The sequence below is a fragment of the Paramormyrops kingsleyae genome, chromosome 8 (genome assembly GCF_048594095.1).
Source record: "Paramormyrops kingsleyae isolate MSU_618 chromosome 8, PKINGS_0.4, whole genome shotgun sequence".
In the NCBI taxonomy this organism is placed as follows: Eukaryota; Metazoa; Chordata; class Actinopteri; order Osteoglossiformes; family Mormyridae; genus Paramormyrops; species Paramormyrops kingsleyae.
Window position 1 is genome coordinate 3,342,317 of NC_132804.1, and position 25,872 is coordinate 3,368,188.

At 49.1% G+C, this 25,872-nt stretch overlaps 1 protein-coding gene across 2 annotated transcripts in view; it reads right to left on the minus strand.

The window, feature by feature from the left end:
• The window catches only part of pdzrn3b (PDZ domain containing RING finger 3b), an 81,982-nt gene extending 57,201 nt beyond the window's left edge, over nt 1–24,781 (minus strand). Inside the window, exons 1-3 of one of the 2 annotated variants that reach the window (XM_023794029.2) lie at nt 23,893–24,781; nt 20,456–20,545; nt 14,420–14,521 (exon numbers count right to left, since the gene is read on the minus strand). In XM_023794029.2, the coding sequence (XP_023649797.2) occupies nt 14,420–14,521; nt 20,456–20,545; nt 23,893–24,606 (906 nt within the window). In that variant the 5' untranslated portion in view covers nt 24,607–24,781. The remainder of the gene's footprint in view (nt 1–14,419; nt 14,522–20,455; nt 20,546–23,892) is intronic. The other variant, XM_023794028.2, reaches the window with a different exon arrangement.
• Between the last annotated feature and the right edge of the window lie 1,091 nt (nt 24,782–25,872).

A 25,872-nucleotide genomic window follows, 5' to 3' on the forward strand; every position in this document is an offset into this window, starting at 1 on the left:
CTTTGCACTCTGAATGTCACCCAAAGCTTTGCTGTGCTCAGAATCATAACGCACCCTGTACATCTAGATTGTGGCGGATAAATCCTAAACGCACACCACAGTAATGCATTCTGTGTAGTTTCACAATGATGTAACACAGCTATTCACTGTGTGCAATTATACACGAAATTACAGCATAATGACTGGACAGAAATGTGCATTGAGGTTTTTATGCAAAACTTTGATACTACATGTTTAAGCACAACATCCAATCATTGTCCAGAGAAGGAGGCCATGTCCTAACTTCCCATGTGAGTCCCGGCTGTGCAAAGCCTTCTCTTACGGTCACTACAAAGGGTCAATCTCAACATGTAATCAACACGAGCACCGTTCACCTGCTGATGCTACAGCTGGTGAGGACGAGCAAATGGTTAAATGTGGCTTCATCTTTCCTGCTTGCTGACTTGCAGGTCGACCATTTACCTTCTGGGTGGAACTTCAAAGTTAAGCTGGAGTCCAGAGAAAACATAAAGTGCTCCATAAATAAATACGGCAGCTTGGATCGCTGGCTGAACGCAGATGGAAACGAGGAGAGCAGACGCCAGGAGGGCAGAGGAGGATAGAGCAGGAAAGGAGAGCAGAGGGGAGAGGAGGAGAGGAGATAAGAGAATAGAGCAGGAGAAGAGAGAAGAGTAGAGGAGCAGAGGCAGAGGGAAGCATAAGACAGGAGAGAACATGAGAGGAGAATGGAGGCAAGAGAAAGGAGGGCAGAGGAGAGCAGACTTATAGAGAGGATTCCATAAGTGAGGAGACTGGAGGAGAGGACAGCAGAGGGACGGAGTGCAGTGAGGAGGAGAGCAGATCAGTGCTGTTGCTAGGAGAGGAGAAGAAAGAGGTTTAGCGCTGCAGTTCGGTACAATGGGCCCTGAAAGCGTCTCCCCGGGGCCAGTCTCCGCGTCGTGCCGGGAACATGCTGAGATGCCTGTCGCCCTCGGTTACAGCGCCGGCCCCCATCTGTGACCGGCCGCGGGTCTCTCGCCGGGTTTACAGCATGTGCCCAGACATTAGCTCACGCCAGCCTAGCGCCCGAACGTGTGCCTGTCTTCAGCGAAACACCTTTGACGCGATTCCCCACGGGGAGCATCGGCATCACGCAGAAGTCTAATCCCGGCGGCGTCCGGCTTCCAGCTGGGGTGGTACTACCCTGCCGTTAGAGTTAAATCTCAGGAATGCGCTGTTATGGGGGGGGGGGGGGGGTACTTTGGGGAGATATAAACAGCAGCCCCCAAACAAAAAGAGGCTAATTGAGTTAGAGTGTCACATGGCTCCCTGCTCCCAGCTCAGCGTGGTGTGGGGGGGTCAGTAAGGGGGTAGGATCAGTCAGCTGTGAAAGGTAAAGCAACCTGGCTTCTGAAAGGGGCCACGGAGGGCATGGGATCAGAGATGCCGGTGTGCCCGCTAATCTGAGAGCGTCCTGTCCTGCGCGACAGAGCACCCATTCAGGGGGGCCAGCAGGAGTCTGCTCCCTGCTCCCGGCTCCCTGCTCCCGGCTCCCTGCTTCCGGCTCCCTGCTCCCAGCTCCCTTCTTCCGGCTCCCTGCCCCCTGCTCCCGGTTTCCTGCTCCCTGCTCCCTGCTCCCGGCTCCCTGCTCCCTGCTCCCTGTCCCCCCGGCTCCCGGCTCCCTGCTCCCTGCTCCCGGCTCCCTGCTCCCAGCTCCCTGCTTCCGGCTCCCTGCCCCCTGCTCCCTGTTCCCAGCTCCCTGTCCCCGGCTCCCTGCTCCCTTTTTTTTTTAAATGGGAGCGAAAATAGTGCACATCCCAGATTTTTTTGTTGTATACCACTATTGAAACTGCAGCACTATTTATATCTGGCAGTAAATAGCCCACCTATGGATCGGAGTAACAGGCCTACAAAACACTGCGAACGTCAAATTCACTTACCACTGTTAAGGTTATTCATGCTTCATAAGACTAAAATAAGTAGAAATCGTACAGACACTAACGTTAGGAGAGAAAATGGATAAAAAGTGACTTTGTAGCTTGACGTTTTTCCAAATTTGTGTACAGGATGTTTGGAGCAGCACAAATGTAACAAGGACTCGATAAATGGATACTCTGTTAAATGTTTGGTTTTTTTCCTGTTTCAATTTCTCGATTCAACAACTGAATATATCACAATAAATGCAACATCCAAAACTATGTATCACCTAACGTTTTGATGGAGTGATTGCTGAGCGATGTAGACACCAGCACACAAGTATAACTGCTCACGACAGCACAGCCCACCAGTGTAGGTCATGGCATTGGCTCGACGCAAAACTGCAATACAGCCTTTAGCGCAACGCATCTCTGCCTTCATTAGCCGGCTGGAATCTGCATCTGGGGAAAAATCTCGCTGTCCGCACACCTTCCTGCAGAAACATCAGCTTTCTGAGAAGAACTGCACCCAGAAGCTCTGAACGACATCTCACTGAAACCTTCAAAATGCGTTATCAGGGCAGTAATCTGCACCTAATTAAATATATTTAATTAAGTATGGGCTTTGTAACAGGTAGGGTAACACAGTTTCACAGTCTTTTCACAATCACACAAACAAATCTCTGTATGGCACCAACAATTCAGAGGAAAATAAGAAACAGACTCCGAGAAACTTCTCAGCCCGGAAACCTGGCTTTAGCAACACTGAACACCCTAAACTCACAGCTGTAGAAGGAGATCAGGAATATGAGAGCTTCAGTGGAGCTGTTACGTAAAAAGTGAACAGTGTCCTATTTCAGAGCGTTTCATTGTGAAATCTCAGGATCCAGAGGAGTCAGTCAGAATAGGAAAACAGTACGGCTTATTTCACGAATGAACATGGAAAACATGCTAATCCGCTTTGGTAATGCGAAAGAAAAAGACTCATTTGGCTTATCTGCTGAGAGAGTTCACACTCAGTTACTGAAACACGCGCCACGTGAAACACAGATCTGATAATCTGAGGAAAATCATGGAGAGTTTAATTCACCTCCAAGTATGTAAATGCTTAATACATAGCAAATGTTTAGTTATTTTTAAATAGGCGTTTTATGTGTAAATGCAGAATTAAAAACAGTGCAGAGCTAGGGCACCCACGCAAGGATTCATATCAATGCTAATAGGAAAATCAGAAAAAACACAGGTGACACTGACATCCGACTCTTCACAGGCTTCCAAAACAAAGCCTGAAATCAGAAGGTGACATTTTTCATGAAACAAAGAGCTGCTTCTCTGTTCTGTAACACGGTTTCCGTTGGGTGTGTACGAAATCCCCTGGTGATGAAAAACAACAACAAAAAAAAACTAATAAAAAGATTTAGGGAGAATTCCCCTATAAATCTGAGTTAAGCAATTAAAGAAGTGTAGGCAAACACACCGCAGTCACGCCCCAAACCTCAGCAGGGGGTGCAGGAGAGGAACAGCAGGGGGCGCTGCTGTGCTCGACAGGGGACCTTATCAAAGCCCAGGTGCCGGGTGACGGAAACGGCTTTCAGTCATTGAAGCTGAACCCAAACTATCACATTCTGTTATTTTTCTGACGGTACGCACATGGATCGAAAGCTACCCTGGGATGAGACGGGTCACTGGGGGTAGCGGGAAAGGATTCTTCAAAACAAAAACAAATTATTTGAAACTGGGACCCGGAAGACAGCCATCAATTGGTGAAGTGTTTGTATGTCGCTCCCCCAGGCCGGCGTGGCCCCTGTACAGACTGCACCTCTCAGGCTTGCTGTCTACACAGACCACCTACTGTTCAGTCCAGCAGGCTGGTTTTAGAGACGACCTCATCTCCATTCTGCGCTTTATACTTCATTCAACTGCACATTATTGTTGTTTCCAGTCTACTGTGATTTCTTTCGGGTTTGGAAACTGTGCTGATTATAAAAAAGAAACTATTTTAAAAATTAGATTTTTAAAACAGATATTTATTTTGATTGTAAATAAAACTTAATAAAAATGAATCCAAATATTTTAATATTTCAATATTTTAGCTAAGCACTGTAACTGCACTTGATGTCTCTTAGATGACATCACAAGACAATGATATCAAACTGATTACCATGGCGGGAGAATCGTAAGGGGGTGGGGCTAAACTGGCCTTAATGAAGGTCAGGTATATGAACCACCGGTCATGCTTTTAACCTCTTCTGTTCAGCATGGCACACTGTGGCTTTATTGGAGAAAGGGGGAGGGCGGAGAGCAGATTCGAGGATGGCGCCCCCCGCTGTCAGCACCCGGTATCGCAACCTTCGTCAAGCTCCTGACACTGGGGTCAGAGAGGGGTCAGACCTAAGCAGCTCTTCGGACAGGAGGCCTGCTGGCCCTCAGAGGATATACAGGCTTGTATAAATATTGACTGAAGCCCACGGCTGCGTGACTGATACTGCTGGGGAGCAAACGTCCCGAGGGGGGGGTCACGGGACGTGTGGACGCCATCAGTCAGCCAGCGATGGGTGTCCCTCTGAAGATTCCAACAGAGAGAGCACTGGCTGGGTTTGCTTTGCGTTAAAGCACCTCAGCCGCTGCTTGACCTCCGAGACGCAGCCAAACATCGCAGATGGGGCTGTGCAGGCAGGCTAACGAGGTCGTGTGAACACGGGTCTGACATGCAAATGAGTGACAGCTAGGCTCCCAGTGGGCCAAACCTCCATAGGTATACTGGGGAGAAGGCACTGCAACACAGGAAAACACTAGTTTCTAACAATACTTGTGACAAATAGGTAACAATAAAGCCTTACAATTGCTTTGAGACAAATTAATGTCTGATGTCTGCAGTTACAGACCAAAGGGAGTTTCTAATGAGAATTTAAATTAAAAAATACACAAAATCATAAGTCTGCTGCTGCTGAGGGCGAGGAAACCTCGAGCTGTTCTCGAAAAGAACCAGAGAATGAAAAAAAGGAAAAGCTGAGAAAATTCCTGGAATGTGGAATTATCGGCGGCCCGGAACGTTCCCTACGGATGGCATTGCCGTCTGCAGCACGATCCGTTTTCCCCAGATGAAAGAGGTGTGTGTTTTTCGGAGGACGGGTGGTTTTGGCGTGGCGGTCTGGGGGGAGGGTGTGTCCGGGCGGCCGCGATCTCACAGTGTACGGGCGCCGAGGTGAAGCCAGGCGACAGGGGGCCTTACTCCCCCCCCCCCCCCACACGCATACCTCAGAGTCGCGAACGCAGGCAAACATGTGCTTCACATTTCCGTGGCTTCACACAAAGCAAGGAGCTCTGAAGATATTCCGCTGGGGCAAAAATATTCAAATTTATTGGAACTGAAAGAAATTTAACGGAATTAATTAACATAATATACGTAAAACGATTAATACAACTATGGAAACATGCAGATAAAAATACTTTCTGCTCTGTCTAAAGCCTCCTCATCGCTCCTCTTTAAACCCGTCAGAGGGCAGAATCCAGCCTCTCCACCGACACCGCCTGGGTCCGGAGCCGGCCAGCCGTCTCCACGGGCCTCCAGAATCAGATAAAAACGCGCCTGGATGTTTGGGTGGGACAGCTGTGGGGGGGCTCGGGTTACACTGCCCCCTGTCAGGGAATTTGGGGGACGGGCACACGACACTGGGGACCCCAGCCAGCTGCCACAGCTCGAGACACCGGGTCACGTGTGGCGGCCATGCTCAGCTCCACGGCACCATTGTTTCATCGGGAAGTGGGGGGGGGGGGGGTCAGCACACAGTCAGGAAGCACTTATTCATTCACTTTTTCTTTTCCATTGAAAAAAAAAGTTAAATAAACCCCTGTCTGAGCTGAAAGAGGGACTGAGGACCGAAAATACAGGCTTTGTGTTCGGCGGGTCGAGCCCCAAAGTGAAGGCCGGCATCCCAGCATGCCTTGGTGGTGAGAGAGCAGCTGCTGGCCTGATATAGCGCAGCAGGCCTTGGGGTCTGTGTGTCCCGACTCCTCCCGGTGCCCCCACCCCCACCTTTCCAGGGTCCCAGGTTCGGGTGTGAGACAGGAAGGGTGGAGTCACAGGAGAGACCGCCTGAGCCCTGCTGATATCTCCCAGCGTGAGGAAGGGGATCCCCGCGCCGCTCGGGCAGGTGTGTGGGGTCCGTGCTACAATCCGGCGCTCACACTCGGAGGTCATGGATTCCTGCCCCCCAGCCCCCCCAGAGTGTGCTGCTATAGCGTGGTACTCATGCATGAGTCTGATTGTAGTCTGATGCAGGCATCAGACCGGGTGCCACTGGAATGACGGTGACATTGTGAGGCACCTGAGGGACAGAAACACAGAGAAGGCAGGAGCATGGGAGGGGTCAGGGGTCAGGGGGTCCCTAAACACTCCATAAAGGAGCAGCTGTTGTCCAGCCAGCCGGTTCAGTAACTCGATGCCGGCCGCAGATGTGAGGAGGTTTATTTAACGTTGCCCGTCAGGCCCGGCACGTGACGCGCTCGGCTGCAGAGGTCGGCCCCATTCCCAGAAGCTTCCGGCGGCACCGGTGACCCCGTGGTTCAGGGAGCTGGTAGAGTGTCTGAACGATGCCCTCTCTGCGCAGTGTGGAGCCACTGTCAGTTTTGCCAGATTGACTGATGGCTTGCGCACCTGCATGGTGCTTCATGGATACTCTCAATCTGCCAATCAAGTAACATGAAGGTAACTGAAATGTTTTGTAGCTGAAATGTTACTGAAGAACACATGGATCTGAGACACTCATTTGCCTACCATATGAAAGGCTAAAAAAATCAGAGAGGAGGGTAAGTAATATACACACTGCTATTGATATTGGCTTTGCATGGTTCTTAACAGAGATCAAGCAAATTGATTATACTATTACACAGGGGTGTGTGTGTGTGAATATTATACAGCTGGCTGAAATCCCCGAGTCGGCAGAGTGGTTTCACCGTTGAGCGTGGGCCTTAAGCCCAATGACCCTGCTGCCTCAACTGTAGGTCACTTTGGACAAAAGCATCTGCTAGATAAATCAATTGTAAATGTAGTGTATATGAGGGTAACATTTCAGGCACCATCACAGTCTATCAGTATGTCAGCTTGGTATGTCGTCACAGTTCAGTGGTTAATGGTGAAATTTTTGAAGCAACTTCAGGGGTCTGAACAATCAGCTCCTGTCACCCCCGAGATGAGAAGTCCACATTTTTACGGCAGGGAAGGTAGTAACCCCAACAAAATAGCCTTAGTGATAATTAATTCCGTTAACTAGCCCTCATATCTTCCAGATGCCATCCACTTTGATCAGGCTTCCCCGAAAAGCATGTCAACACGCCCATTGTCTGGCTCTCTGAAGGTGGCGGTCACGTGGCAGCCCGCGGCGGCTCGGCCAATCAAACGAGCCGCGGCACGGCAGCCCGCGGCGGCTCGGCCAATCAAACGAGCCGCGGCACGGCAGCCCGCGGCGGCTCGGCCAATCAAACGAGCCGCGGCCCGGCAGGCTGTTCAGCTATTTTGGCCTCACCTCAGCGGGCCGATGCGGGCCCCCCTTTGAAGCTCCCCGCAGTGGACCGAGGCGGCGACGAGGCCAGCGGTCCCAGGCAATTCGCGGGAAGCCAGAGCTCGTCCTATCAGGTTTCAGGTTTTGTTTTCGCTCCGCTGGCTGCATGAGTCTCCACGAGTGCTTCACATGCATCTGACCTCCATTCCGCTGTCGCAGCTGAGGGAAGTGTGCTCCTCATCCCAAAAATGTGGCCAAAATGAAGGAAGCAGTAACAAAACTCCTACAGCGTAACCAAAAAGCACAATATCAGCTGTAAATAAAGCAGAATAATGACTGAGCTGCTTTCTGAATGAAATGACATGGAACAAAATGTCTCCTAATAAACGTATAATATGTAGTGGCTGCTATTATTTTTTTAAACGTGTTTTTAAGACCCTGACCAATGTTCCGACTAAAAACTGGATTTATTGGGTGCTGCTTCACAATGAAGACAACAAGCATCTCCTGGTTACTCTTGACAGCAATAACTCCAGCCAGCCCCGCTGAAATGACTGGCTGGGACAGGAGGGGTTAATCCACCCGGATTAATTAGGTAGCCGGCAAGAGAAGCAGAGGAATAATTCCTCCTCGATGTTGGCGAGGATCTTGGTCAGGCTATTCCGTCACAAATGTTGAAAGCACATTCCCTGCCGGAACATCACAGCACCCAGATTCCACAGCAAGACGGACGTGGCATTACCAGTCCCGCGGCAAAGGGCTTTAATCACGCCGGGGGGGGCACCTGAAGCCCAGCTCCAACACTCTAGTCAGGGGGTTAAAGCATCTTCACTGCCACCCTGACAGTGACCCCCCCCCCCCCCCCAAGCTGGTGGTCTCACCCTTGTCAGCCAATCTTATCCTTTGAGTCAGCTGTACACTGAGTCATAATGTTAACAGGAACATGTTTGCGCAACCTTTCTAAACTGCGGATTAAAATACACATACTGCCTGATGTCCACTGGGCTGCACGACAGTGACCCATGATTAAGGGAATGACCATCAGACTGGGAGTTTAAAGTGGAATTTTAAAATGGTGACGTGAGTCAGTTTATATAACTGCAGCCTCACGCATCCAGGCTTGAGCATGCAAATGCTGCAGTCACTGTGTGAGGAGTTTGCACATGCTGACGGTCCGAGGGGGGGCCCTTTCCCCTCCTAATGCTGGGCTGCAGGATACAACAGCAAAAGTACAGCAACCAGGACAGTCTGTTAAACTCCATAAAATATCATTAAATAAGATGCTTCCTGGCCAGATTTGCTTAAAGGTGACCCCAGAAGGAAATGACTGCAACCACAGACTCCAGGCAAATTAGCAGCAACAAGCTAATTAAAGCCGGATGTGCCTCAGTTTGTCACACACGTGTAATATCTTCATAAAAATGCCAATGAAATTAACTTAAGTTCTTACTTTAATCACAGGGAAGTCAGCTCCACAAATAGCGTACTAATAAAAACATGTAATAACTGTTACAAAACCACACGCATAAACTCTCTCTCAGTACATACATATACACACAAGCTCCTACGCGTCTGTGTGTGTGTGTGTATATATATATAAAAGCTCTGTGACAAACGACCTTTCAGCAAACAAGTGGTCCCTGCACAATTAAAAGGCCGCACCTTGACGTCATTAGCTAATTCATAACACCAAGAGCGTTCTGCAGGCTCCTGGCTGCCGTAATTGATTTGGCATCTCATCTCTAAACTGCGTCTCTTATTAATAAAAATTAACAAAAGACAGAGATGTAGCAGCCAAGCGATGCAGCTCGGGGATTCGCGGCGGCGAGTGGGACTGTGCCGTCATGCTGGGGGGGGGGGTGAGGTTGCGAGGTGATTAATGGCTGGGGGCTGGATGCATTACCGAGCCGGGGGGGGGGAGGGGGCCAGGAAACGGCAGGTCATTATATATCGCAGCCAAGGGTCCGTTAATCAGCCTATTAGTGCTTAATTGAGAGAGTTAATTAAGGGGGCACAGGGGGTGTGGGGGGGGGGGCAGCCGTGGATGGCAGTTGGCATGAAACCTGAGTGTGCGTGGCCCCGATCGCCTCACTTGACGGTACCGGGATTTAACGATGGGGTGTCAACAAGAATGTGTCACATGTGGAGGCTGAGCCGAGGCACGCAGGCGTCACCGGCTGAGACGCCCCCCAACTAAGTCATGGCCTCTGCAATCCTCCACCACATGGGGTCCCACACCAGCTGCTGGTCACCGCCACTGAAAACCAGCTCACCCGCTCGAGCCGATGTCACCCAAGTGATTCCGGAATGTTCCGTGCGGCCAAGCCCAAGGAGGCCATCCTGCATGCAGGATGAAATCCAATAAAGCCGCTCACAATGGCCCACTTTCCCCCACCGCCAAGTTCACCAGCATGTGATCCTCGTGCAGGAATGACTGCCAAGTCTGTCCTTACGGAGCCGGGAAGCGGAGTCACATGAGACGCCGGAAGCAGCGCGTCCGGCGGCGCCTCATTAATAAAATCGAGAATAGGAGTCGGCACGGGATCTCCGAACGGGACACAACCAAGGAACCAAAGCCGACCGCTTGGATAACGTAGAAGGTGAAACGCAGCGCGGAACACATGCAGGAGCAGGCTGGCTGTACTGAGGTGAAACACGGCATCGGGAAGCCACCCACTGCGGGCGCACCCCTCCCAGATCAGGCCGGGTTAATGACACCCCCCGTTAGCGGCCGCGTAAAACACCGATGTTCTAATGAGCCTCCATCGGGGTCCAGCCCCACCCCAACACCGGCGTGTTGCACCACAGAGAGACCTGCAGACGGCCTGGAATCTCCGCTAGTGTGATGGAGCTGCTCATTCGGAAACGCATCTTATTTTAGCAGGAATCCTTGTCCGACGAATCTAAGAAGAATAGCCGGTGTGGGGGGAGGGCAGCAATCCACATAAAAAAAGCACACAGCAGATCATTATACAGGCCCCCCCCCAAGGAGAAGGGGGCGGTGAGGGGCAACGCTGCTAGGCTCACTTCAAAAGGAATTAGCGCTTGTCAACATGCAAACCCGCGGCCTGCCTCCCTCCCTCCCTCTATCAGCGCCCATCCGCAGCCCCCAGCTGGGGGGCCGGGGGTGTGGGCCGCTAAGCCAGCACGCTGGGGGTCCCGTACTTGCGGTAGGATGAGGCTGCGGCCTTGGGAACTGCAGTCACAGCTAAATGGCGCGCTAACCTTTACTTCAGCATGCAAGCTACCACGTCTTGGCAGTTCGCCGGTATTTACCGAGATTTCACAACGACGGCATCATTTCCTGGCGACTGTCCTGACTCTCCAGACGCCCTGGGGTGACACCCTTGTCTTCTCTCACTATCGGCGGTGCTGTGTTAGATTTATATCTAAACAATCAAGGAGACAAGCATTCCTTAAACTTGATCATTTTGCATCTCCCGACACACCTCTCTGCATTTGGGCTTTAATTTTTTTTTTAGTTTTTACACAGTATATGTGCCAGAATTCACCGCAGTCGGTCTACAGATTAGTAGTGTTAGTCTGATTTCAGTCACTGTGAATTTGTCGATCACGGCGCGGCCTTAAAGACGCCATTAAAGTAAAAAGTTCCAGCGATTTATAACATCTTCCACTCTTCACCCCAGAAAGAGAGCATAATTAACCTAATAAAAGGAATCTAATTAAGTATTATGGTCAATATTTTCAGCAGCTTGCTAATGGCATCATAAACCGCTTATGTAATTCTTGGACTATGTAGCTACTTCTAATCCTCATGCGTGCTCCTCCGGCTCTCTTTATTCACCCCTTCACTCTCAGGACCCAGATGACGCGTTTTCCTTCGCTTTGCCTCAGCATTAGATCAGCGATACTAAGGAAATCATCTTTGCGTCTATCGTCTGCCACTAGCTATACACAGAGGACGTCCTGACATAAAATTATAGTGGTTAACATCTCAGCGGAGTGAACTTTAATGATAGGTTACGTTTGCTGATGTTATGTTACGGATCAAACACGGTTTGAGTCCCGATGGCGCTTAACTCTCCATTTGCGTATTAAAACAGCTGTTAACAAAAGGCTCAGGCATCGCAAGGTGATCGTTACACGGTTTCATCGGTTCGTCGAGACGAAAAAACCCACCGCAGCCTCGTCACTGACGCCCAGCTCTGTCACCACGGCAGACGCACAGGTGTCAGGCTATGGGGGGGGGGGTCCATGGGAGGCACAGACCTTCAGTAGGGAGCGCTCTTCACTCACACCTGACAGGTTGAGGGTTCGAATCCTGTAATTGCGCCATTTCTCTGCAAGTGGCGGTGGGGTTTTCTACATGGGTACAACTGATGTCTTTAAATTGCATTTTTTGTGTGCTCATATGTGCCTTGTGCCCCCCACACCTCACAGCCCAGAGTACAAAAATCATTTAAATGCTCTTTGTTGTCTAAGATAACGTTTCACCGGTGCTGCCATTTAAGTAGCCGAACAGTTAAGGCTCCCAAAGAAGTTGATTTTGTAGATCCCCACATTAGTACAGCTGTTCTTCTTTAAAAACAAACACGCAGAGCCTGAGGTAAAATAAACCTTCCTTTGATTCCACACGAGAAGGTCACACAGAGCGTATGTGTAAACACGCCCAAGGATTTCGAGCTCCGAAAAAAAAAGAACCATCAGATTTTGGGTGAGTGGAAATCCAAACGCCTCCTTGGATTTAATGAGGGACTCTCTCTAGAGGACAAAGAGCCATTCATTCCCTCACTCATCGATTTAGCCCGAATCGTAGCACCGCAGACGTAGAGCAGCCAGAACTCTGTGGTTCTGTTCTGCTGAGGTAGTGTGCGGGTCTGCATGTAGGCCTGTGCTAACGCAGAACAGCCCTGCAGGAGCCTTGTAGCCCAGAAACACGCTCAAGACCAGTGTCCTGGGTTCCTCCAAAGGAACTTTTGAAGATTCCTTTTCCCTTACTGGTTTTCTAGCTTTTATATGTTATCTGTAAAGCATGTACTATGGAGAAATCTGATCTATTAAAAGTCAGGTTACGGTCTTGCTAAAGGCTATGACAACGGTTTCTGTGTGATCCGAATCTCCCACACCTGCGGTACCAGATCTGATCCTTCATCAGTTTCTTGTTTTATATACGTGACTCATCTGCAAAGCAGGGACTCTATGAGGCAAAGCATGCAGCAGAAACTAACCAATCACAGCCAGGAGGGCGACACTCTGACCATCTGATACACAGCACCTTCTCCTACTTGACCTAACTCGATGAGGCATGGCACCTACGCAGACACACACGGGCTCTGGTCCCCTCCCTGGGGACACGGGAAGCCTCGCGACGCCGGGAATGTGGCACAGAAGACCAGCAGGCCTGGAGAACCTGCTGACTGAGCACGGGGACAAGCCGGGGGCACCGACTTGAGAAGCCCACCCCCCCCGCTGCACTTTCCGCCTGAAACCAATCACACAGGAAGACGCCGCAGGCAAAGTGCCGGTAGCTGCACACTGAAACACACATTTTCTTACCTTTTTTTATTGAAAATGATTCCTTAAGTAGCGCGGTTAGGAACTGCCTGGCCACCCAGGCAACCAGCAGAACTGAATAAATATTTTAGTTCGGGTGGTCATAGCCCCTTCCTTAAACTTTTATTCTTCATTTGGACAGCAAATGGAAAAGGTCATCTTTTTGGAGAATTATTTCCATCTACTTTCTCGTACAGGATTGTGGGGCAGGTGGGGGGGGGGGGGCTGGTTGGTATGTGTAGCACACACAGGGCTCTCTCTCTCTCTCTCTCTCTCTCTCTCACTCACACACACACACACACACACACGCAAACACACACAACTTCAAGTTGTCTTTCCTATAACAATCTTCAACTTAACATTCAATTCTGGCTTTAAAATAGTGACACGTCTAATAAACTACAGATAATATTCACCATGAGGTATAAACATATGAGGTCAACCGTCCCCGGGGCCAAGGCTGGCCCAACACTCCGCATCCCTCTCAGACCCAGACGCCCTTGGTGTCCCTTCAGGAATAGTGCCGCATTCTCCTCCTTCCATGGGCCAGATAAACCACAGTTTGATATCCTGCACCTCCTCCATGAGTCAAGGCTACAGGACCTCCAAACCAGGGATAAACTGGAAGAAGCGCCTTTGCTGGAACTGAAGAAAGCCTGTAACCACGGCAACGTGGAGGTGAACCTAACAGCACTGGGGGCGAGGCAGGCGACATCCTGGCAGGGGTGCCAGCTGGGTTAGGGTCACGCTCAGAGACCCCGATTCGCCTACACCGTGATACACCCCCTCCCCCCATCCCACACACACAGCTCGGAGCGGAGGACTTACTGAGCCAGCACACTGACCACATAAACGACATATGATATACGACTCCTCACAGCTAATTATTAATGGCGAACAGGGCTGTCATTATTTTATTTACATTCACCCTTCAAGCCCACCCGTTCCTGACCGTTCATAGATATTTTTAGAAGACCATTCAATGGAAACCAGAGGGAAGAACTCCGCATTTTCACTGGTGGCCCGTCACCGATTCACCCTGAGCGGCGGCCTGGGCCACATCCCTGACCCTGGCATTTAACGACAATGCGGTTCCACCTTAACAAGCGTGAGATATTCAGCCAGCCAAGTCATTAAGACTCGGAATTATTAAAACAGCTTTGTGCACCTCAGATGGCATTTGACCGGCTGCAGTGGTGCACATGGCCCAGTCTCTGAAACAGCTACAATATGAAGACATCTGAAGTCAAACAACAAGGGGCGGATACTTTAACTGGGAGTAATGCAGTTTGCCGAGAGACCTGTGACCTCACTTCCTGTCTCAAGCAAAACTAAGGCACTCATTTAGCTGAGCAGTATAAGCAGATTTAATTCCTTCAATAAACAAACATTTCTGCCAAAAACATTCCTCAGAGGGTGACGGCATAACTGACAGGGTTTCGGCTGTAACTGCAGATCTATGGCACGACCCCCCAATGGGGTGCAAGCCGCAAAAGATGTCCTCCGTACCTCCATGATCCGGTCGTGGATCTGAAGTCCTCCCTCTTTGTCCACGGGGCCATTTTCCACAATCTTGGACACAAAGATGCCCTCATTGGAGCTGCCCTCGTCCTACACAGGAGAAGACAGACAGTGAAATTTAAAAAATTAGAACAAATTGCTTAGAAACACAGAGCTCAGCAGAACAAGCCTAAACGTGTCCAAATGGAACGTGAGTGAATGGAGCAGCACAAGCCCACTCGGCACATGAATGACGACGCCGCCTTCATCTCCAACTGGGTTCGGCACCTAAAAGTCACAGTGGGCCGGCCACAGGTGCACATTAAATACGGTTAATATAGCTTCACTGCCAAGATGTCCACGCCAGGAGAAGGTTCTCCGGGAAGGACATGGCCGAGCGGCTAACCTCAGCCAGACGTGGGGGAGGGGGAGGGGGGGACAGTTGCATGTTGCATGTCTGTCACTCTGACTATGATATAGTGCATGAGACAGCTCGCTAAGTTCCAGCCGGCCTGCCCTACCAGGGCCCTCTCAGCAACCCCCAGTCCCAGAACTCACTCTCTCCAGCCGGCCTGCCCTACCGGGGCCCTCTCAGCAACCCCCAGTCCCAGAACTCACTCTCTCCAGCCGGCCTGCCCTACCGGGGCCCTCTCAGCAACCCCCAGTCCCAGAACTCACTCTCTCCAGCCGGCCTGCCCTACCGGGGCCCTCTCAGCACCCTCCAGTCCCAGAACTCACTCTTTCCAGCCGGCCTGCCCTACCAGGGCCCTCTCAGCAACCCCCAGTCCCAGAACTCACTCTCTCCAGCCGGTCTGCCCTACCGGGGTCCTCTCAGCACCCTCCAGTCCCAGAACTCACTCTTTCCAGCCGGCCTGCCCTACCGGGGCCGTCTCTGCACCCTCCAGTCCCAGAACTCACTCTCTCCAGCCGGCCTGCCCTACCGGGGTCCTCTCAGCAACCCCCAGTCCCAGAACTCACTCTTTCCAGCCGGCCTGCTCTACCAGAGCCCTCTCAGCACCCTCCAGTCCCAGAACTCACTCTTTCCAGCCGGCCTGCTCTACCGGGGCCCTCTCAGCACCCTCCAGTCTCAGAACTCACTCTTTCCAGCCGGCCTGCTCTACCGGGCCCTCTCAGCAACCCCCAGTCCCAGAACTCACTCTTTCCAGCCGGCCTGCCCTACCGGGGCCCTCTCAGCAACCCCCAGTCCCAGAACTCACTCTTTCCAGCCGGCCTGCTCTACCGGGGCCCTCTCAGCAACCCCCAGTCCCAGAACTCACTCTTTCCAGCCGGCCTGCTCTACCAGGGCCCTCTCAACACCCTCCAGTCCCAGAACTCTGAACCAACCCCACGTATGAATGTAAAAGACTGCTTTGTGCACTTGTATGTAAACCTCAAAAGACACGATCGGACTTTCGGGCTAGCGTCCCCCCTCCACCCCTACCCCCAAAACACGGCTCTTTTCCAAACATGCCTTCAGTGCATCAGGAATGTTACAACATGGTCTGGCGAGTGCCTGAAAGGCCGCCGACAACTTGGCCCCTTCAGCTGAAGGATGAGGACGTCCAACACCCGGTCCAGCCGATCAACAGAAAGCAGAGCGGCAGACACCCAGTGTCACACCCAGTGTCACTCTCTGTAATTCTGACAATTCTCTTTGCTTTTATGTCAGGAGGAAAATCTGCTTACAAAGTCATGAAATGCTAGAAAGAACCCCCCAAAAATATCAGATCTGCAGATCCAACCTGGTAAACAACTCTGTAAAAAGAACTGGAATGATCACAAATCCACAACGACAGGAATTAAAATTTATAATGTTAAAAAGCTGTGGTTATTTGGTAGTTTTGTTCTTGTAAAAGTTTCATGTGCCTCAGCCTGTGTCAAAGGAGAAAACGGCAAATTACACCCTGATACCCCAGTGGCCGATCCCTCCCAAGGAGGTAAACACCACAGATGAACCTTAGAAGGACGTGAGATGATTGGCTGATTGTGGTTGGAGGAGGACCCATGCCCCTGTGCTCCTTTTCTGAACCTGGGTATTGCAAAGCATCACAGTCAGAAGCTTCTTCAGCCTTACAAGGTTTGGGGTTTGGCCAGTTACTGGGGTACACAGCTCTCACTGGGAGCAGCAAGAAAAGGGATGGGATATTCAAAGGGGAATTAGCACCAAGAAAACATCGGTTTCACACAGATCCCTGCTGACACCAAAGAGCCTCCAAGGCACTGGGACGGGCTGTGGCCAGAGTTGCAATCTTTAATTCAACACCATAGAAGATAATTATAGCCTTTAATCTGAAAAACCAAATCCACTAAGCCAAAGCTAAGTGCCAGGCCAATAAAGTCTTGATTTATGCTATCTATATATAAGACTGGGTACAGGTCTGGCGAGAAGGCTGCTCTGATTAGGATTTGAGAATAACCACAACCCAACCCTGTGAAAATAACCTTAACCCAACCCCATGAGAATAGCCTTAAACACAATCCTCTGAGAATAACCATAACCCAACCCCATGAGAGTAACCATAACCCAACCCCATGAGAGTAACCATAACGCAACAGTCTGACAATAACCATCAACCAACACTATGAGAATAACCTTAACCCAACGCTTTGAAAATAACCATAACCCAACACCGTGAGAATAACCATAACCCAATCCTCTGAGAATAACCATAACGCAACCCCATGAGAAAATCCTAACCCAACACCGTGAGAATAACCATAACCCAACCCCGTGAGAATAACCATAACCCAACCCCGTGAGAATAACCATAACCCAACACCGTGAGAATAACCATAACGCAACCCTGTGAGAATAACCATAACCCAACACCATGAGAATAACCATAACGCAACCCTGTGAGAATAACCATAACCCAACCCCGTGAGAATAACCATAACCCAACCCTGTGAGAATAACCATAACCCAACCCCGTAAGAATAACCATAACCCAACCCCGTGAGAATAACACGTTTCATCACTTTAAAATTGTAGTCATTATTTAAAACTGTGTCTGCAGTAACAAAGAAACTTTAAGATGACTTTAATACAAAATGCATTTGATATGTTGTCTTTGTTCTATTTGCAATTAAATATGAGTTTATATAATTTGCAAATCATTGCATTCTGTATTTATTTACATTACACACAGCATTTCTGGCAACGGGGTGGTAATCTAGGAATCACCCATAATTCAGCAGTTCAGTTTCTCAGATTTTCTAAGGCAAAACATTTAGAAACTAATAGTGAAGAAAATATGAACACAACTAAGAACCCAGCTCACATGGTATGAGGAGCAAACAGCCTAAATGCTCTCAAGGCTCATGGGAATTTACAATGTTCTGAGGGCAGAACATTGATTGGTTCAGAGAGATAACCAATCAGGTGGTAGAGGAGGTGGGTCCGAACTAGAGGAGGCAGAGCCAATCAATCAGATATCTTGGTCCCGCCTCCTTTAGTTGCTCACGACACAGGGAATTTCTCGTTATCCAGCTGCTGAGAAAAGTCAGTTAGAGAGAGATGCTGATGTCGGCTGCGCAGCTTGTCGTCGCACCGCAGGTCAATCAGCTCCAGCGACAGCTGATATGGAAGAGGGCAATAGAGGCAGCTTACTGAGCGCAATGAAAACGCCCATTAAACTCAGCAGAGGGAGATGAAAGAGGTGCTGCACGTTTCTAACCTGCCCACCTACGTTCTGTAGATAACAATCCATTACTCCTCACAGTGCATGGAAATGGGAGGCGTTAGGCTCATATTCTGAGGGGTGACTCCATGACAGCCATGGAGCTGGGGGTTAGGGGCCGTGCTCAAGGGCCCGCAGGCCTGTGAGCTGCAGAGGCCGTGCCTGCCGTGCCTGCCGAGCCTGCCGAGCCTGCCGTGCCTGCCGTGCCTGCCGAGCCTGCCGTGCCTGCCGAGCCTGCCGTGCCTGCCGAGCCTGCCGTGCCTGCCGTGCCGCATGCGATGTGCGTATAGCTGACTCACCACTGCATCCTCCCATTCCATGCCAACATTTATCACATTCAGGCGCTTAGCCATGTCTACGAAGAATGGCAACTCTGCCAGCCAGGCAGCTTCTTTCCTTACTTGACCATTTTCAGCCAAAAAGTGCCCTCTCTCTTTGTGGAAAAAACATGCAGTGCAGTCCCCAGACTGAGCCATCTCATGTCATCATGGTAAATTACACCTCCATACTCTGCCTCGGTGTCAGAAGGATGCTGTCGATACTGGCAGAAGTACTGGGCTTCTGCAGAAATTAAATTATTGGTCTTCATCACTGGTGTCACAACGTGATCGCATTGCGCACAGGACTTGATGAATCAAGCAGTGGATGTTAACAGCACCCCCCCCCCCCCACCACTGCATAGGAATCTGGCTAAAGCACCCCCCAATATTACAGGTGCACCCCCAATAGCCATTCCACTCAGATATTCCATGGTATTATCACCCCCTGAATAGCAGAAGATACGCACTGAAATAAATCCACGACTCTTGTGTGGGCCTTAAGATTTTTGAGGTTAATTAGTCTCTCTGTAATTTTAACGTTATCATCAATTCCGCTCAGAAAAATCAGCACCTGGGCAGGATCTGTTGTATTCCTGCTTTCATCACAGGCCAAAGAAAAGTTGTGCCCTCTTTCACTCACTTGTCTTCTGATGTCTGAAGACATTTCCTCAGTTCTCCTTGGAATAGTGTTACAAGCGAGGAAAACATTTGTAAACTCTTGCTTCTTTTCTGGGCAGATGTTTCCAGCCCTCTTCGTTACAGAATCGCTAATAAACACGCCCTCACATAAGGGTTTTGCATGTTTAGCGATTAGTTTTGCTACATAATTTTTCTTCCGGCTCCTTGGTTCATCGCTGTGAGGTTAGAACAGTTCTGAGATGTTCCACTTTGTCTACTCATTGGCTGCCGGAGAATCTCGGATAACACTGCATGCTTAGTTTCATAACGTCTTTCCACCTTAAATTCTTTCATAACTGCGACAGTCTCTTGACAGATGAGACAAACAATTCTTTTGGATTTGGCAAAAAAAAAAAAAACAACCAAATTTACATGGTGAGCCGTTAATGTTACTCAGCGACAGCTTGTAAGAAAGTAATATTAGAGAAGTGGGTGCGATCCTGTACTGTCTGCTGCTTTCATTAATGAGCACATTAGTCCAGCTTTGTTAAACCTATTTTCATTTGGCGGTTCAAATATAATAGTTAAAGAGACAAACCGTGGGCCTTTTAAAACCCCTGCTTGGCTGTAATTGGTTGGGAGCCGGACTTGGGACACCCCCGCCCTGACACACCCCCAGGAGAATAACCCTAAGCCAGTGGTGTTCAAACTTGTTTTTTGACACGCCCCCCCAGGGCTGATATATCAGTTCTGATCCCTCCCACCCACACGCACACGCACACACACACACTCACACACGCACACACACACACTCACGCACACACACACACACGCACGCACATGTAGGGTAAACATATCCTTATGGGGACCGCTCATTCATTTCAATGGGAAAAATGCTAACGCTAACTAAGACAACCTTAACCCCCAGCCTGCCCTAACCATAACCATAAGTAACCTAACAAAATACAAGAGTTTTTGCATTTTTAGTTTTTTCATAGCAGTCACCGATTTTTATAAAATAGAGTTTTCCCTTATGGGGACCAGGAAACCGGTCCCCATAAGGGAAAAAAACGGATATTTTTCTCGTTATGGGGCCATTATGACCTGGCACCTGCCATTTTAATTATTTTAATTTGAGTGTCATATAATATGCACTGGCATATAATGTCCTCTTATTATTTTTAATATTTCTAAAGGTTGACATTTCAAAATTGGTTCAGCCCCCACCTCAAACCTCTTTCCCTGTTTTTCTTCTCCCTTTCACCGGCACACCCCCCTCTCGACAATTCCTTCATTGCCCCACAGTTTGAATACCACTGCCCTAACCCCAACCCTGCCAGAGTAACCCTAAGCCCAGTGGGCGTGACCCTAACCCTCTCTGATGGAGATTGCAAAGCCATGACCGAACACCTTCACCCTTCACCTACCCCGCAGGGTCTGCCGCCGCCGACGATATTGAATCCCAGCGAGCCTGATTCCCGATGCAGGACGGCTTTCATGCTGATGGTTTCTCCCCCCTGCAAGCAGAAAGAGGGCAAATGGTAAGAGGGGGGGGGGGCAGACGGGATGCCCTGCGCTCACAGCCAATCACAGCAGAGAACAGCTGGCAGGAAAGCTGAAAGAGCAGCGAGGCCGCAGGAGAGGCTGCTGTCAGCGCTCTGCCTCCATTCTCCCGATGTGGGGGAGTGGGGGGGGGGGGCATGTCAGCTGTCACTCTATGTAAGTCATACTGTACCATGACTATATATAAAAATGGCATCAGTGGTATGCTGCAGTGCATGCTGACCAGCTCCTCTGACTGAGTGTACAGGCAACAGACGACATCGCGAATAGAATAACAAATATATAGTTCTGGTGGAAAGTGGACAGAGAGATCGATCCTGCTATTTATCCCCAGTTAGGGACCAGAATACCAGCTGGAGTCTGACATGGGGGAGAGCCACTTAAATAACGTAGCTACTTTGTGTAAACTACTCCAAGAAGTAACTTTGTATCTTAAGCCTTTCCTATGTATCACACACTCATTTCTTTGTTACTCATCTGTATCTGTACAGAGAGCAAACTACTTAATGTTTCCATTGGTCTCTGGAGACACAGTGAAACATTTTGTTTGCTTTGGTCCTTTTGAAACATGCAACTTAAATTCGAGACCCAACATCTTCAAACGTTTCTGTCCTCTTCAAGTTGGAAAAAAAAAATGTTTCGCTGTTTCACAACTAAATGGAAGATATTTTAAGGAAACGTTTGCAATACGCCAAGTTGGTGGAGGTTGAAACGAATACCGCAAATCTCACTAACCAATAAAATACAGATTTTTAAAAGCGAAGTAATAAGCAACCAATGAATATCAGGCAACAAAATGGGGCCCCTCATATCACGGTCAGTCACACCCTTTGGTGACAACAAGTGACACAAGGCAGTGAGGCTAGGAGCAGTCTCATACCCACAATACGCTGCTTCCAGCAGCGATGGTGATGAGGGAATGTGACACCAATTCAACGGGAGCTTTAACTGTTTTTGAGACGCGGGCAGGAGTGCACAAGGACATAATCGCCCAAGCGTATATTCACACGTGACCTGGCTGCCCCGAGTGTGGAGGACCTGCCTTTAACCACATCAGGACCCCGTGGTGGCCGGTAGCTCGCCTGTCTCTAATCCACTTGTATCTTTCAATCTGACTCTGCCATATATTCACTAAAGCTCCCACCAAACAAATCCTATTCATACTGCCTGACTAAATTTGAAAAAAGAAGAAAAAAAAAACTTTGAAAACTTCTACCACTAAGCAACTCCACCATCCACATAACGATTTTTAATTTTTTTTTCCGGCCGTTGGTTCCTTTCTTTACAGGCTAATTTAAGAAATCATTCCCTCATAAATGCTTTCTGGGAAAACAAAGATGTGTATAAGGACTGCTACGTTCGTCCATACACCACGTCTCATTTTTGAAAATGTGCTCCACCCTAATTAGGCTGAAACGTAGCCTGTCCTGTTATGGGTCAAATGGTCATTCAGCCAAACCATTTAAATAAGGTCTCTCTGAGAAACCACTGACTTCAGTACGAAATGCATAGCAAGCAGGGTAATTGTTCCGCTTGCTGGCTACAGTGTGGTCACGAGATTCGGGATTCAAGATGTTTTACTGGCTATATACAACAAGTGCAGTGGAGTGGTTACCCACTGGGCCATTACCAGTATAACAGTGTATAATGAATAAAGAGCCAAAGGACAATTAAATATGCAGAAAAGCAGTGTTGCCCGTAGACATGTTTCTATTCAGGAAAAGTGCAGAGTACAGTAGATGGTAACTACCACAAGATAACTATCATACATGTCAGTCCATCACCTGTATCTTACAAAGACCAGGACCCTGCAGACAAAGGATCCACATAAACCAACCCACACACAGCTGTTCCTAAATAATCAGATTTAAACATCTAAATGAGAGCAGAGCTCAAAGCAGAACCTTCCACTGGCAAAGGTACCTTAGTGATGAAAGGAGACTTTGTGCCATATCTTGTGACAGGGGATGGTTTCCATGAGAATTATCTGGGGGAAGGGGGTGTGTGTACGGTAAACAGCAAATGTGATAAACTGGGCAGGGATTCTCAGAGACGTTCCCCGCCATTAAGGTAGAACTTCAAGCTGCTCTCATTTGGCAGCTGAAGTGAAGCATTGCATCATGGGAGACATTAAGGCAGCAGGCCCTGGTTACTATTACTTTAAATCATCGGCGTGTTAAAGAGTTACTTTTAAGAGTTAAAAAGTTACCCAGATACCCTAACGGCGCCGTGGGTCCCTTCTGTCCTCAAGTTCACAGCCACAGTCCAGTAACAGCCATGCAGATGCTTTCCAGTAACCATTTATGGTGTCACAGAAATCTGCTTCATCACAGACAGCTAAAGCTGCGCTCAGCAGGAGAATAAGGCTACATGGAGTTTCACAGAAACACACACACGCCCCATTGTAGTCTGTGTAAAGCTTTTGAGCTTGAGAACGTTTCTACCAATGGCTCCCTAGGTGATTATTACTAGAATATTTACTGCCTCACTTTCAGTCCACTGCAAAAAAAAAATAAAAAAATGCGCTAAATGTCCAAATAGCATAACGAAGGAGTGAAGAACAGAACATGATGTGAATCACACATTGAAATGTCATTATACTCTTCAGGGATATTCCGGCCAGACTTTGGAGAACAGCAGCATATCAGATCGGAATCTGCAGACACGGTGTATTTATATATTAAATAAAACTTTCCCGTCTAGCGCCATTTTATTTTTTTATTTAATTTTGTATAGGAGAAATACCTCCTCGTGATGCATAATTAAATATAAAAGTGGGGTAAGATGCTGATGCAGCGTCACACGAGTGTGAGAAAGTGGCAGAGTTTTGGTGGCGAAAGGTGACTCGCGCTCCGGGCTCCGCTGTGTGCAGAGGAGCGGTAAATATTTGGCCCTCCCCTCCCCCCCCCAGAGTGCCAGCTGGCCGACACTGCAGCTGACAGACATGCCTCCAGAAAGGATGAGGAGTGGAGGAGGAAGAGAAAAAAAAAATCTCCTGACCAGCCAACAGCCCTTCCAAGACCTTCAGCATTGGAAATCCCATTAAACAACTTAAGTAACGACCACAGGAGACTTCAAGTCTGGTTAAAGAAAAAGTCCGAGTTGAGGTTACTTAGTAAGCATCTTTAAAAAAAAATCGGGGCGGGGGGCGACTCGGGGTTTCCAGTGTGCGAAGTACATTGTCAATAAATAAAAAAAGTTTAAATGCGATTTTTTTTTTTTTTTGGCTTTAACAGCGTTTGATCGGATTTAAAAGGGGGTGCTAGACATCCATCATTAAATGTCTGGGGCTGACTCTCACCTTATAGGGGGGAGATAGGCTCTTGGTGAGGGAGGCGATCCTGGCGCTGTACTCGGTGAACTTCTTCTGGTACTTGAGCGCTGTCATCTGGAGCTCGTTGTGCACGGCGGAGAGCTGCGCCACCAGCGCCTTCTCCCGCTTGCTGGACCTCAGAGCCTGCTTCTTCACCTCCTTGTCCAGACTCAGCACTTTGGCCTGAAGCGCCCCGTTGCTGACTTTAAGCGCCTTCAGGCAGCAGTGGCCGTCCGATCGCTGCTCCTTGTGGGTGAGCATCAAGCCGCAGCCCTTCTCGCAGATGCCCACGGGTCTGTAGTCGCAGCTCTCTCGCATGTGAGAGTCCATGTCCTTCAGGTTCAGCACTTCGCTGCATCCCTTATTCCTGCACTTAGCGGGCGAGTAATCGCACATCTCGGCGTGCTCCGCAAGATGTTGCAGCTTCACCACTTTCTCGCAGCCCCTGGCATGGTTGTCACACTTTATGTCCAGCTTGAGAATGAGGTTTCGCAGCGGCAGGACGTGGTTCAGCTCCTTGGTGGAGATCCTTTGGCACTTGACGGGGCAGCTGCTCTGCTGAACGACCCAAGGCAACACGCAGGCAGCGCAGAAGACGTGACCGCACGGAGTCGTCAGCGGATCCTCCAAAACTTTGTTACACAAGTTGCATTTAAAATCTGGGTCCACGGCACCCTTGAAGCGATCCAGCTCAAATCCCATGTTTATAACAGTCGCAGATGGCAGAGGAATCGCCACAGACGAGAGCAGGACTTATCTCAGCGTGTCATTGGGAGTACGCGCACCGTCCGACTCTCTTTACTCACTCGGCTAATTGCCTGAGACTTCCTTTAAAAACGCAGTGGAATTCGCTACCGTATTACCCGTAAGAGAAGAGCAACTCGTTTTGCGCTATCCCATTTCTTAGCGAGTATTCGTAAAAATACGAATAACACGTGTTCTAGCAAAACCTCTGGATATTTCCTTAATGATTTATGCAGGCTTTTGCTGTAATTCATAATCATATTGTATGTGGCTGTATTTCCATAAGCCAGATTATAGCTGTTGTTACTCACAGAAACCATGAAAACTCATCACTTTCTTAGTCTGAAAAAAAAACACCCTGTTGCTTTTAACCTCCGAACAGAACGCGAAAGCCTAAGAATCGTCCTCAGATCTGTGTTTATATGGTTTATGTATGTGTGGTGTTGGAGGGGGTGGATGTTAAATCCATAAGGGGATCATTATACAGTTTAAAAATGTGTTGGGTTTTCTGCTATAAGAACCTTGAATACCTCCACCAACGGAGACTGCTGGCACTCGTGTATACCAGATCACGTTGTTGGGGTCTGAGGTTTCTGGGATGTTCTGTCAAGGGGGTGTAGAAGCTTGGAGGGGTACTGCTTTGCTTGTGGCACTTTGGCCAGCACGTGACGCTGACAGCTCTCATCTCGCTGGCCGACCTTCACCATCTGCTTCATCTGTCACCAAAGACGGCACCTGGATCCTACCTGATGGACGCTGTGTGACTCGGCACGGGGCCTCTGGGTGTGCCTGTGTCCTACGTCTGTGTCCATATGCCCCGGGGATATTATGGGATGGGTTCTCATTGTGCAAACTTATCTGAAGGAATTAAACATAGGATGAAAAATGTAAAACAAAGACACCAAATGGATATATATTTGTATTTTGAGCAATATCCTCTGGAAATTGATAGCCCAGCATATTATACATTAACAGCCCAGCCTTGTGTCCTGCGTTTCCTGGCATAGTCTCACTGGGGTCCTGCACTGAACGTTTGGCTGTGCTCCTTGTTTCATATCATGGTGAAATATAGCAAAATGTCTAAATTAGTAAGTGCCATGTCAGTACTGTTGCCTTTATCAGAGAATGACACCACGCCACCTACTGTAAGCAGCAGCTCTCCAATGGGCAGAGATTCCCACACGACCCACATGTCTCTCTGACGTATCTTAACTGGAAGCGGGT